At 43.5% G+C, this 14201-nt stretch overlaps 1 protein-coding gene across 2 annotated transcripts; it reads left to right on the top strand.

The window, feature by feature from the left end:
• Nucleotides 1-237: 237 nt before the first annotated feature.
• Nucleotides 238-3178, top strand: srfbp1 (serum response factor binding protein 1). 2 transcript variants are annotated; one of them, XM_083899310.1, is made up of 3 exons: nucleotides 238-302; nucleotides 1189-1722; nucleotides 1796-3178. In XM_083899310.1, the coding sequence occupies exons 2-3, from the start codon at nucleotides 1192-1194 to the stop codon at nucleotides 3050-3052; spliced, it is 1788 nt and encodes a 595-aa protein (XP_083755436.1). In that variant the 5' UTR covers nucleotides 238-302; nucleotides 1189-1191; the 3' UTR covers nucleotides 3053-3178. The 2 variants fall into 2 exon arrangements, with proteins under 2 accessions (XP_083755436.1, XP_083755437.1); XM_083899311.1 differs by having other exon boundaries at nucleotides 246-302; nucleotides 1192-1722.
• The last annotated feature ends 11023 nt before the right edge of the window (nucleotides 3179-14201 follow it).

Here is a 14201-nt window from a genome sequence, read left to right as displayed (position 1 = left end):
GTGGTGGTGGCTGCCGCGCGGGGAACTCATTCGCTCATCGTCGTGTCCCTTATTCCGTCATTTATCCGCCACTGTTGTTGTTTTATGCACACATGAAACAAAGAAATAAATAAAAACAGTCCACGCGAAGCCCCTCCCCTTTTCACGACACACGCTGCGTGCGTGCGTGTCCCCCCCCCCTTTTTTTTTTTTTTGCTGACGTCCTGACGTCACTGCGTCGTTACGTAGCAAAGATGGCCGCCCCCCGACGAGGCGAAACGTTTCTGTCGCTGTTGAGGTTTTAAATTCGTTTTTTCTCGCCGGTAAGTGTGACATTTTAAAATACGTGTGTTTTAAGTTAGATTATGCGCTGCGGTTTGTCGTATAAATGTTAGCTGTGCGTTAAAAACGCGTGTTTACGTGACAAAACAAAACTTGTCCATGCTTGTGCTCGGCCACGTTTGATAAGGCAGTCAGTCTGTGTCAGATTTTTCACTTTCCTAACCTTTTCTGATAGTCTTCAGTTTGCCCAGCTGCTTTACAATAGATTATAAAAACACTTTAATGTCGTAAAGCAGCTTATATTTGTGTATATAAAGGCATTTGAGTGAGTTTGTGTGGAAAAATTGTGTGTTTCTGTGGTCAAGTGTGTGTGGAGATTATGGATATGGGTTCTATATGAAATACATGTATGTTGTAAGTAGAGCTGAAACGATTAATCGATTATTAATCTATTATTTAATTAATCGCCAACTATTTTGTTAATAGATAATGGGTTTTAAGCTTTTTTCATGATTAAAACAAGATTTCTGATTGTTTTAGCTTCTTAAATGTGAATATTTTCTTGGTTTCTTTGCTCCACGTAAACGAAACATAAATAAATCATTAAAACTGAATCATTTTGGTGTGTGAACAAAACAAAGACTTTCGAGAACACCATCATTTCCAGCTTTGACAAACACTGATAATTTTCTGACATTTTCTGGACCAAACGATTCATCAATTAATCGATTACGAAAATAATCGTTAGTTGCAGCTCCGGTTGTAAGTACTTAAAAGCAAATATGTGCAAGTTAAACTCAGTTAAGTCTATTGTGGAAAAGCTCAGCTGTAGGATATCAGATTTGTTCCCATTTTCATCAGCCTCAGATATTTGTGTTTGTGTTTATCTTATTTGTTCTCCGCAAATGTTGTTGTGTTTTGTTTCAGCAGATGATGCATATGCAGGACAAGATGGAGAAACTGTTGTCAACCACTGAGGAAAAAGAGCGAGAAGAAGAGACTGAGGAACAAGAAGGATCTGAAGAAGAAGGATCTGAAGAAGGAGGATCTGAAGAAGAAGGATCTGAAGAAGAAGAAGGATCTGAAGGAGGAGGATCTGAAGAAGAAGAAGGACAAGCAAATGATGATAATGTAAAGGCAGATGAAGCAGAAGAAACATCCCAGGCTGCAGAAGAAACATCACCGGCCACAGATGAACCAGAGAAGAAGGCTCCTCCCTTGCCTGCTCAGGCTAAAGGCAAGAAAAAGCAGGCCAGCGATGTCCTGAACCTCAACAACGAGGTGGTGAAGATGAGGAAGGAGGTGAAGCGGGTCAGAGCTTTGATCATCCGCAAGCTGACGCGACAGATCGGTGCCCTGAAGAAGAAGAAGGGCAAAGAGGCTGAAATCGAGAAGAATCAGAGGCGAGCTGGCAGACTGCTGGAGGAAGTCCACGCCATGAAGGTTCTCGCACCAGACGTGGTAGGTTCCATAAAACACTCAGTTTATTATTTATTGTTGCAGTGTAATAACTGACGTTATGTCCCGTTGCCAGGTGACCAAGGCAGCCTTGCAGAAGAAGCTCAACTTTGAAGAAGCGTGTAAAAACCCCAAGTCTTCTATTTCTGACCGGGCCGTCGCACGCATCGCCACCCACCCTCAGTTCGACAAGAAGATCGTGGTCATCAAAGCCGCCGTGAAAGCTTTCAAAGAGGAGAGGATGAACTCCGCGAAGCAGGGAGGAAAGGAAAAGGCGCAGAACAAACCTGGGAAAGTAAACTCGCCGTCTCCGGACAAAGGAGGAGAAAAACCGAGTGAGGAAAAAGAGGAGGATGTCACAGTGCAGCTAAAGGAAATGGCAGACAACAAGGAAGAAGATGTGATCCTTGAAGACTCTAAAGATGAACCTAAACCTGAAATTGACATAGTAATAGAAGCTGAATCGACTGATACTGCTGATGTCCTACCTGAACAAATACCAGAGTCTAAGAGTGTAGAAGAGGCGCCGACAAAACCAATCAATGAAAAAGTCCCTGTGAAAAATGTGCCTCAATGTAAAGATGCAGCTAAGAAACCAAACGTTCCAGTGCTCAAGAAAAGGGAAGAGGAAGAAGAGAGCGAGTTAGAGTCCTCAGATGACGAGGAGAAAGAGTACTTTGACGACAGCACAGAGGAGCGCTTCCGTAAACAGTCGTCCCAGTCCGAGGAGAGCGAAGATGACTTCTTTGTAGGTAAAGTCAGTAAATTCAAGAAGAAGAAGAAGAATGTCGTAGAAGGAGAAAGAAATGTTGAGAAGGTTCAGGGAGGAAAAGGAGAATCCGTTGATAAGGTCCAGCGAGAACTCGATGAGCTTGAGTCCAGGCTGAAATCTAAAGCGTCCTTTAAGTCTGTGTTCTGCAATTCCCTCTCTGGGTCTAAGCAGGCTGCAGGCAGAGGGAGGGGTGGCGATAACTTTAGGGGCCAAAGGAAACCAAATGGCGGCAGTGGTTTTAATAGAGATTTCAGTAAACCGTCCAAATTCCACGGTTCGAGAGAAGAAAGGAATTCAGGGTCCAAGTACGGTAAGCCCTGTCCTGAGACGGAGGAGAAGAGCTTTGCGTCTGCTGGCCGAGGGAGAGGCCGAGGGAGGGGTCGAGGAGGCAGAGGCGAAGCCACGAGGCAGAACGTGCCGATGGGTCGCGGCGCCTTTTCCCATCAGCCACCACAGCAGTCGCTGCATCCGTCCTGGGAGGCGAGTAAGAAGAGAAAGGAGCAGCAAGGACAAATCATGGCCTTCCAGGGGAAGAAGATCAAGTTTGATGATGATGATTAGTGAATCGGCTTTTCTTTTTTCTTGTAAATGTCATGTACATACTGAGTGACTCAGTCTTTTGCGGTCGCTTGTCACCGATTATGTTCCATCGTGTTATTTTTAAAGGGTGTAAAAGGAGCTTTGTATTTCTTGAAAACATTATCATTGGAAACATATTCAAATCTAAGCTGCCACCTAAGTTTATGACTGTGTTATAGTGTTGTTCAAAAACATACAATTTGTATGGATGTGCTATAAGTGATATAAAAGCAGTCATTGTTGTTATTTTACTCGTTGTCTCACATGATTTTTAATCCTATTAAATTGATGTATGAGGATGTCAGGACCTGACCTGTCAAATTATATGCCACTTTTTACTGCTTTTAATCCCATAAAATGAGTTTAAGACGGATGAATATCTGTTGAATCACAGTTGAATTGATTTTGAAGTATTTTGTTTGACTAACAGTTGCAGAGTAGCACAACTGATAAAACACATATTTACCCTGGACTACAGGCTGTCGGAGCAACCTTAAGTGGAGTAAATTTCAGATTTGTCATAGCTGGCAGTGATAAAATAGTATTATTGATGTTATACTGGTCAAAATCCAAAGATAATCCTACCTATCACATAAGTGCAGATGAGAAGCCATCATCATCATAATCATGGGGACATGAGGAAAATGGCAGCAAATGCATCGGTATCAAATATGTGTCATGATGTCACCAATTATCCTTTGATTTGGGTGAATATTTACAAGATACAAGGACGTTACCGCCCCCCACCATCTTCTCATTCACACTCCAGTCCAGAAGGTGGCGATAATGCTGGTTTCCAACAACAACCCAAAGAAGAAAGTTCCTCGCGGTCTTCTCACCGCGGTTGGAAGTGAACGTCCCGAAAAACACGAGCCGAATCCCGGGGAGAACCCTCGACATCAACCGGGTCAATGGCAGAACTGTGAACGCGAACAAACCCAGGTAAGAATCAACCAGATACACCTGAACATAGCAACATCAAAGCTAACATGCTAATAGTGCGTTAACATGACAACTACGCCCCCATTCTCACTCTCTCCCGAGCTTCTTCCTTCATTTATATGTTATTTTATTTCGTGGTGAATGCTTTATATCACGTATATCACTTTGTCGAATTGGCCCGAAATGTAAAGTTTATGTTGGTCTCAATAGGGCCTTGGGCACCGCGTTGCATTCTGGGACGCGGCGGCCACGTTGATGGCTCCGCGAATGTAAACAAACAGCACGTCGAATGAGGGGAAGAAGCAGAGTTGGGAGAAAGAAAAAAGTTAAAATCCCCCAAAGGCCATGGATACGTTAGATAGAGAAGCCAGGGACCGGTATGTGGCCCAAAATCGGCACTCCCTGAGCCGAACATCTGACAGTTTCTCCAGGCAGGCAGGCACGTAAACGCCAACTACTATACCGGAAACTATCAACTTTCCTTCAGAATAAAAACAGGAACCATATAAATGTCATGCTTTTAGTTTGAAGGAGAATTCTCGATGGTTACAGCTGTGCATTGTCGTTAGCGTCACACACACACACGCACACACACTCGCGCCTTATCTGTGCGCACAACACACTTTATCTGTCAAAGTTGTTGTAATATGTGTGCGGGAACTCGCAGGTAAGTTAACGACTGCACGTAGTTTACGTGTTATTTATTGCTGAAAAGTAACGAATGACTTGTTTGTGTGGGTCTGGGCGTAGCATGGCAAGGGGCTGTGGATGTAGCTGCGGTTAGCCAAACACAAGCTAACTCCCAGGTAACAACAAACTTAACATTTAGCCGTAACCGGACTCATTGATTCTGATTAAAACCTATGTAAATTATGTCAAGTTTTTTAAGTATTACTGGCCTCGTGGACTCCTAAAAAGACAAATTTAAATTTGAATGCTCTTGTCATGCCAAGTTTTTTGTTATATATATAATTAATGATTTAATTGAAAGGGGACAGTGCTCAGTTAAAGCATAATTAATATCACAATTTGATACACAACTTAAATATAGCATAGAGTTAACTTTTACCCGGATTTTCTAAGGTTTAGTAGAAAAACAACATGCGCGCTAATCTGTGTAACTGTGCTGCAATTAAGCTAGTTGGTTCATCGAGATAATGCTGTAGGTGACGTCACGTTTACTGCTAACGATTATTTTCGTAAAACGATTAATCGAGAGTAGTCGTTTGGTCCCTAAAATGTTGATCGGTGTTTCTGAAACCTGGAAATTAATTTTGTCCAGGAACCAAAATTATTTAGCCAGTTCTTAGTGACATGGAGCAAAGGAACCAGGATATATTCACATTTAAGGAACTGTAAAATCAGAAAACGTATATATTATTTATAGGAAATATTAACGTACTGCACCAAGTTGAGTAATGTTGTGCTATTACTCTACTTGCTAGCTAAAAGTATGGACAGATGAAGCAGTCATATGACTTCTAAATGTCCTCATTTATTCGATAAAGCTGTTGCCATTGCGCTCGTTCACATGCATCTTTTATCTTTGCGCTAACGTGTCCAACTTCCTCCAGCAAGAAATGCTATGGCACAATCTATTATAAAAAGCTATCCTGGTGGAACGTACCGAATTTACTAGGTGTGAACCATTTAACGTTTTATAGAACAACACTTCAGTACCATAATAATTGTGCTATGTCTTTCTCGTAGGACGTAAGAGAAGAAGACCGGAGATGGATGTCGGTGAAGCCCAGGATCATCGCAGCACCAGCAGCATCAAACCGCCCGTGACCTATGCGTTTAGCCCTGAAACGAAACGTAAGACCTTGTGCTGAATTTTTTTTTTTTTTTAACTTTTCAGTAGGTCAATGTGTCAGTACCTGTGGGGGGAACAGAATGAACCATTAACCAGCGTGTGCTTCTATGACACTGATGGACAGTCTTGTAACCCAGGGGTTTCCAATGGCTTTGACCACAAGCACCCGACGGCAGCACTTGTCATATTTCAGACTGGCCGCCAGTGGGGGAGATGCTACAGAGCTGAAAGTATCTACCAATAATGTCATATTTATGACTTTACTGGTAGTAGCTTCTCTTAATGGGAGCTCTGAGGGTGCTTTCCTGAGACACATGGAGGTCATAGTGTAGTCCAGTGTTTATTCATTTGACAAAACTCAATGCAGTAAGCTCACTTCGTACAGGTTTTGCTCAATTTGTCATCTATGAGTTTAACTTAGAGTTTTTGACAGACAAAACGACAACACAAGGTCTTAAAATAATAAAAACATTCATCCTCACCCATTTTTTTTGCCCAATCCTACAGCAGCATCTCTCACGATCTTTAAGCCACGCATCGACACCTCGCTGGGTCTCCTGACGCAGAAGTTTACAGAGCTGTTGAAAGCCACCCCCGACGGCGTTTTGGACTTGAACGCCGTCGCCCTCCAGCTCAACACCCGGAAGAGGCGCTTGTATGATGTCTGCAATGCCCTCGAGGGGATCCAACTCATCAAAAAGAAGTCCAAAAACAACATTCAGTGGCTGTAAGTACGAATGCATGCTGCACGTAGTTAAAGGAGATTTTTCTGCAGTACATGAATTGTGTGTGTGTGTGTGTGTACACAGGGGTGGTTCATTGGATCTGGGAGACCTCTGGCAGCAAGAGGCGGAACTGGACGACCTGATCCAAACCTGCACGAAGCAAATTTACAAGATGTGCGAGGACCAGCGGATGCAGAGATATCCTTTTTTTTTTTTAAATGTGAGACGGCCTGTTTTTAGTCATGGATTTTGTCCCCCGTCTGTTATCTAAAAAGCCACTTTAATTATCGTCCTTGACTGATCGGGAAAACATTTGCCTACTTGACACACAAGGATGTTCAAAGGATCCCCAGCCTGAAAGAGCAGACGGTGATTGTGATCAAAGCCCCCGCAGGGACAAACCTGGAGGTCCCGCATCCACAGGAGGTATATTTCTCCACATACAATCAGTCAACACAAGGTTTATTCTCCCTCGCATGTGGAGGAGGAAGCATGATTTTTACAGTAAATTCAGTAAAATCCTGATTAGAATCACGCTGCAAGCTGGAAGTCCCCTTTTTATCCACTGTCTCGTGTCTGCTGTGTAATAAGGACGTCGCTTTTGTGCATTCAGAGATTCCAGGTCCACCTCAAAAGCACCGAGGGTCCCATCGACGCGTTCGTCTGCGTGGAGGACGCCGACTCCCCGGACGGCACCGACGCGTCTCCGAGCGACGTCCCCTCGCCCTGTTCTCAGGTGTATTCCAAAGGTCAGTTTTACACACACACACACACACACACACACACACACACACACACACACACTTCGAGTTCCCATTGTGTGTTTCAAACACTGGCTACACATTCAGACAGTTTTTGCTTCCAGAAAAATATTCTTTATTACCTTATAACCAGGTGATATTATGGGCCAAAACCAAAGCCATTCTTTAGTCTGAAGTCGGCCTTTTGGGCCTGAAACATGGTCTGGTCCATCATAAAAAGGTCTGTTTTTCTCTGGGTGCAGACTGTATTTATGACTTATCTCAAATAGGTTACTCGTGCAAAAGGGGGGGGCTTCTTATTAACTGCCACAGAAACTACAAACCTTTACTCTTACAAGGGAGATGAGGTGGAGCTTAAACAATCCAATTATCCTTAATAATCCCTGTCCCAGCCCTTGTTTAACAGTAGTGCTGGGTGTCAACGACGACTGACCGGAATAAGACGCGCGTGACGTCATGTTCAGGAGTCCAGGCACCGTTTACCTGTTAGCTCCGGTAGCTGCGTTAGCTCCGTTAGCGCACCTACAGTGGAACTGGAGCGCTCTGTTTATTAAAGGAAAAGAGCAGCGCTACAAATAACCAGTGTACCTGTGCACCACGTACGCGTGCCTCTGTTTTTAAAGTTTAGCGTTACTTTGGAGACTCTTTTTAACGAATCGGGGAGTCACGTAAAAACATGACGTCGTTAACGTGCCCGGCGCTATTTAAAAGTTAGTGAACTTATCGAGTGTACAAGTCGAATAAAGGAGCCCAGTGCCTTAATGGGATCAACTAGAATCTATAATTGAAGAAGCACGAGATAATAACGCTAATATTATTCATACTAACAATACTGTACGTTGTCTTTCTGAGATGATGTATTGAGCTCTAACCCCACTTTTCTGGTGACTTTAAACCATAATAATCACTCATCTTTTTTTGTTTTCCGCCCCCTTGTCTCCTTATCCACGCCCAACCCCCCACTCCCCCCCATCCACCCCCCCCACCCCATTATCTTTGCAGATGATGCTAACGGTACTTCCGAAATCAAACTGTCACCGCGCTCCTCGCCGGTTACCGCTCCCCCCACCTCTACCTCCCTCACTCCCCTCCACCCCCCCTCAGGAGACCCGCAGAGCGGCTGCGTCGCAGTCGCTTCTTCACCGCCGAGCGTCTTTCACGACGGTCGGCAGCGCGTCCTGAGCCTGGAGGAGAACGAGGGCATCACTGACCTCTTCTCCTCCTCCTCCTCCGTGGACCTGCAGTCTGTGCCTGTGGATATGACCCATATCTGAATGAAAAGTCCATCATTTTCAACATAAACGAGAGACACGGGGGTTTAAAACAAAGCGAGGACGTAACTCTGAACCGTTACACTGGAGCATACATGGAACAAATACCGGGATAAAACTTCTAATCGTGTATTTTTTAATTTGGTGCTGAAGGAATCTATGGGATATAGTTCTTTTTTTACGACACAGCCAGAAGATTCTGACATTTTTGATTTGCTTGTGCTTTTCTACTCCGAGTTGCTTGTGTTGGTACTTTTGTACAATAAGCAGATGCTGTTTGTGTAAGTTCATAACCACAACCACTGAGGATTATTAATAATAATAACACCGATTACATTGTTGTCCCTCGTCACCTGACACTGACATGGAAATAACCGACATGCCTTGCGTTGTTGCGTCCGTTATCTGGGTTGAAGGGCTCTGTTGTCCTGTCCTGCAGGTTTAATGTATCTCATCTCACTGGATCCTAAGTCGGAACATTTGAATACCTCAAAGCATTAGCATTGTTTTCTACAGAACTTGTACCTCACCTCAGCAGGCCTGAATAATAGCATTTGGTTTGGGGTCCGCTGTTTACGTTATACACTCAAAGAAAGGTGATTTGGCAGTGGATCGGTCAAGTCGTGGCTGATGGTCTTGAGCTCCGTTCAGGCCGTGTAGTGTTTGATCTAAACTTTAAATTTAACTTGCTTCACCACTTTCTGTGCAGGAATTTTTGGGGAAAATTTAACATAAGCACTTACACGGACCCACAATGCTGCTGTTCGTCAGTGCGCGACTCTTGTTTCATTTTTAAAAGTGAAGGACGCCTTCGTATGACACCTTTGGATCGGTCATCATAGCTCAGTGCTCGTTTGACCTTGTAGTTTTCTCAGGGCTCTAGGATCTTCAACGACGAGTGAGATTTTGTATTTGAGTCCGTTTTTTACAAAGGTTGACATCGCAATAGAGCTGAAACGATTCATCGTCAACTATTTTGATAATCGATAATCTGTTTGAAGCATTTTTCATGATTAAAACAAGATTTACGATTGTTTTAGCTTCTTAAATCTGAATATTTTCTTTGTTTGTTTGCTCCACATAACAAAGAAATCATTAAAACTGAGTCATGTTGGTTTATCGACAAAAACAAGACGTTCGGGAACATCGTCATTTCCAGGTTTGACAAACACTGATCGACGTTTTTTTTTTTTACATTTTCTGGACCAAACGATTCAGTTGCTGCTCTACACCACCACCTTTTTGATTCCCAGAATTGATACCAATGCTTTTCTGTTAGCGGTGAAGAGTCTTACAGCTCTTGACTTGACAAATCCTGCAGGATGTGATATTCTGAGGCATTAATGCAGCCGGGGCCATGACCGCTGCTGCTTTGAAAGGAACATTGTTTAGTCTCCGTCACCATTTAAAGTTCAGAACATCAAAAGCTGCAGTGGAGAAATTAAATGATCCATTGGGGGAAAAAGGAAAAGAAAATACTTGCTTAAATATCTTGTTATATAGACAAACTTTGTATTTGGTCGGTGTTTTCAGAGAAGTGGACGTTGTGAACTCTGAATCGCTCTGAGAGACTAGACTTTTTAGTGATGGGAGAGGAAGTTGGGATTAATGTTGAACCTGCTCGTCACTGTCTTTTATTTCCATGTCCATTGTTTACTCTGCACCAACTTTGTGCCTTTTATGAGCTCCAGAGCTGAATGAGTTTCAGACATAAACGCTGTACATTCACTAACTATTTTAGGTTTCCATCGATGCATTTAAGTCACCAAAGATATATATATATATGCATTGGGAGTTTCTTTTTTTAAAGTTTCTAATCACTTTGCAAAACGATAAAAGAACAAAATGTTACGTGTGAAGTTACTTACTTTCACACGGCAGAATAAATATTTGATTTTTTTCATCGCTGTCGAGATTGAAATACTGTTCGGATTGACCCGATATCTTTTTTGAGATACCGGTTGAAAGCGGTTTGTGAACAACAATATATTGAAAATCTAATAAACTATATTTTCTAGCAGCTTTCCCGTTTTTACATTGATATGAGTTCCCTTCTTTAAGCCTCAGGATTTTAAATTGTGACTCTGGAAACAGAATATTTCTTCTGTTTTCTCATACTTATATTATAATTGGGAATGTATACACGTGTTCACCATTAACTGAGAGTGAGAGTGTTGACTTACACTGACATAAACCACACTAGGAATGCAGCTATTTATTGATTTCTAAGAACTTTCTGTGAGTATTTTCCTGATTTTTTTTGCTCTATAGAACAAAGAAATAATTTAAACTGAATTATTTTGGTTTGTGGAGAAACGAGACATTTGAAAACATCGTAATTACAAGGTTTGGGGGAATTACTGATTGCCATTTCACAGGGAATCACAGGGTTACTCTGCGATACATGGTCCACGATACCAATAATATCACGATACAACGATTATGTCATAATCAATACATTGCGAGACGATCCTATAGCGATACATCACGATATCTGTCTAACTGAAGAAAACAAAACATTAACGTAAATAATGTAAAGTGCAGGATTTCGCTATTTAATCGCAACATAGAAAACAAAGTGCATAAAATCTATGTATTGAACGTAGATGGAGCGTCTATAATCTCTGCCATTATCTCGCTGCAAACTCCCTCTTCTTCCGCCAGGTAACTTCCGCCCAAGTTTCCCCTCATTCATTTGAGCAGCGCCACCTTGAGGAGCCGCCAAGTCGCGATGCCTGGCAAAGAAACTGGCAGGGACCTTAATTCGCTAATCAAAATATTTGCCCGAGACCTATCGATTAACGTATTGCGCGACAATATATCATCAAATTTGACCCAACCCTGTCAACTGCAGTCTCAATATAGCGCTGGAACCACCAGTTTTTAATTGAAAAATCCAATAGATTATGATAAATTAATACATTTTCACCAAAGTTAATCAGGCATCAACAGTCCTGACATGATCTGACAGCACACCATGCCTTGTTGCTCCCCCTTGGATCCCAAACTGCCTGTCAGGGATGTTAGCAGTTGTTTCCTTTTCTCACCTGTCTGCATCAAGAAGTGCTGTTTTTTCCAGTTTTTGTGCGTTCACTATTTCTGCAGCAGCATTACATCACTTCAGTTAAAAAAAAAAAAAAAAAAAAAAAAAAAATCATTTTGAAATGGAGCCGACTCCTGTGGCGTTTCTATGGAGACACTAGGAGGCAGTGTGATCTCACTGAATCGTGCCACACACTCAAAGCCTGTTTTTGCAACTGTGACACAAGGTTAACCATATTTTTTTTTATATATGAATCTGGCATTCAGTGCTCATGACCTCATCAGCAGTCCACGTTTTAAATGCTTAAAACTTTATAAAAGGCACTTTTTTTTTTTATGTCCGAATTTAATCCGCCGTGTATTAAAATTAATTAGACGAGAATGTTTTTACTGTCGGGGAAAGTATTTTATTTGACCAAACACATTTATTTTGTTAGCGCGGAGCCGTGACCTCGTTCATTCATCATGACTTCATTCATTACTTCAGACGCTCGTGTGCTTTCGCTGCTGCTGCTGCTGCTGCTGCTGCTGCTGCTGCTGCAGCGGCGACCGTTTTTCAAACGTCGCTCAAGTCGAGGTGCGACCGTCCGAGTTTGAGTGAATTACAAGTTCAGTTTATTGCAGGACAAAATCTCTCATGGAACTTCAAACAGATCCTTGTTAAACTAAACCTTTAAAGAGCCGAAGTCTTAACGGTGGGAACCAAAGCTCTCAATCGTAAGGTCAACAGGTCTTTTTGGTGCGTTTATAAAAATAAGAGCTCAGGAAATAACTTTTTATTCAGGTTGATTGTCTCAATGACATCATACCCGTTCCCACAGTGGAGGGATAAATACACGCAGATGTTATCAAATAGTCATTATTGATGTAAAAATGAGAGGGGAGATCATATATTTTGCATAGCAGACTGAAGCCCAAGATTTGTGTCAAATGTCGCGTCTGTGCCCTTTAAAACTTTCTTTCGTCTGCCTCTCGCCTTGAATCCGACCGTCTCTCTTTGTCTGAGCCTCGGCATCTTTAGAGAAAACACATCAGTGCCCCTCAACATGATGATGTAATCCGCTCGCAGCCTGCGGCGCCCAGACGCGTCCGTAGATGGCAGCGTTGCGCCTCAAAATCCCACTTTAAACCCATCCTTAAACTGTGCCACACTCGCACACCGAGAGTTCACAGAGAGTCAGTGGATCACTGCAATTATTGATTCATGTGTTTTGAGTTGTTTTCTCTGTCCTCTCTGCGCTCCGCAAAGACCTGCACGTGGAGGAAAAGAAAAACAAAAAAACAAAGTGAATATTGAATGGTTGGGGGGGGGGGGGGTGGGGGGGGGTCACAGCGAATTAGACCTGACGTAAGCGTCTCCAGAGGGCGCCGTTAAAGATCGGCCAATATAGCTGTCAATCGGGCGATCGATCGGTCAATGAAGTTTCATTTTTAGAGTGCTCTGCCCGTGTGTGTCGCCGAGGAGGTTTTTAGTGGCAAACAAAAATTGCAAAGGCTTAAAGGGTGAGATGTCGGACCAAGTCACCACTTAAGACTCTGCTCTGCGGGGGGGGGGGGGGGGGGGTTTAGAGGGGTGACTCAGAGCAAGTGCAATCCACTTTGAAATCATACGGTGGAAAGTCCAGCTCGTCCAGCTGTCTCCCGTCGTCGTCCTCCTCCCCGAAATATAACGCCTGTTTCTGTGCAGCGCTCTCCTCTCTCTCCTCAGCCTCAGACTGTTTTGACTGCTGTAAAACGCACCGAGGAATGAGAGGCAGAGGGAGAACAAAAATGAGAAAGGGTTAAAGATGGAGCATGGGAGAGAGAGAGAGAGAGAGAGAGAGTGTGTACTACTCGTCAACCATTGGCCGCCGCGAGCAGGCCGTAATTTTGCGTTTGCAGCCTACCCAGCCAATCCGGTGCTGTTGTAATATTTTGGGTTTATGAATGAAAGGGAGAGAGAGAGAGCAGGACGAGAGTAGTTTGATTCATCACCCGTTGCTCATTGTGCGAGTGTACGGCGATGAAACGGTGTCTGCGGCGCCGTCCGACCACGATGATGGCCCCTGCGGATTGATGTAAAGACGGCGATCGACAGATGACCGAGCCGGGATATCACGTCTGCCCGTCTTTGCAAAGACATAAAAGAAGTAAATGCAGTGCATCTGTGGACTCTCAGGTCTCTTGTCTCGTGCTATGTATTGATTCTGTTTCCAGTCTCGTGGCGTGTTTGGTGCAGCGCGATGGTAAAGCACTCGGTCAGGCTTGCAACTTTCAACGGCACCCTTTTTTTACGCGCTAGGCGAGGACATCCAGCAGCTCGTCTTTTTTCCTCGCTCGGTTTGTCTCAACAAGACGTCAAAGCTTTGTACGAGAATAGATCGCAAAGGAGTGACGCTTTTCTGTCCACCCATACCTTGGCGTACCGTTTCTCCGGTACCCCAAAGAGAAGGGTACCGATAAAATGGAACGGTTCCACTTGGTGGCACCCTTTTCCCTGGTAGTTTTTCCTTACCCTGGTCGAGGGTCTAAGGACAGAGGATGTTGCCAACCCTGTGAAACCCATCAGACAAACTGTGTTTTGCAAACTGTGGG

Source organism: Microchirus variegatus, assembly GCF_963457635.1.
Source record: "Microchirus variegatus genome assembly, chromosome: 13".
Lineage (NCBI taxonomy): Eukaryota > Metazoa > Chordata > Actinopteri > Pleuronectiformes > Soleidae > Microchirus > Microchirus variegatus.
The sequence above is the reverse complement of the archived record's forward strand: the minus strand, read 5'-3'. Positions and strand labels throughout refer to the sequence as shown.

Excerpts from the sequence above, each read along its gene's own strand:
- srfbp1 (XM_083899310.1), top strand. The coding sequence starts at position 1,192 with ATGATGCATATGCAGGACAAGATGGAGAAACTGTTGTCAACCACTGAG. Across the intron at positions 1,723-1,795 it reads AGGTTCTCGCACCAGACGTG|GTGACCAAGGCAGCCTTGCA; the intron begins GTAGGTTCCATA and ends TCCCGTTGCCAG.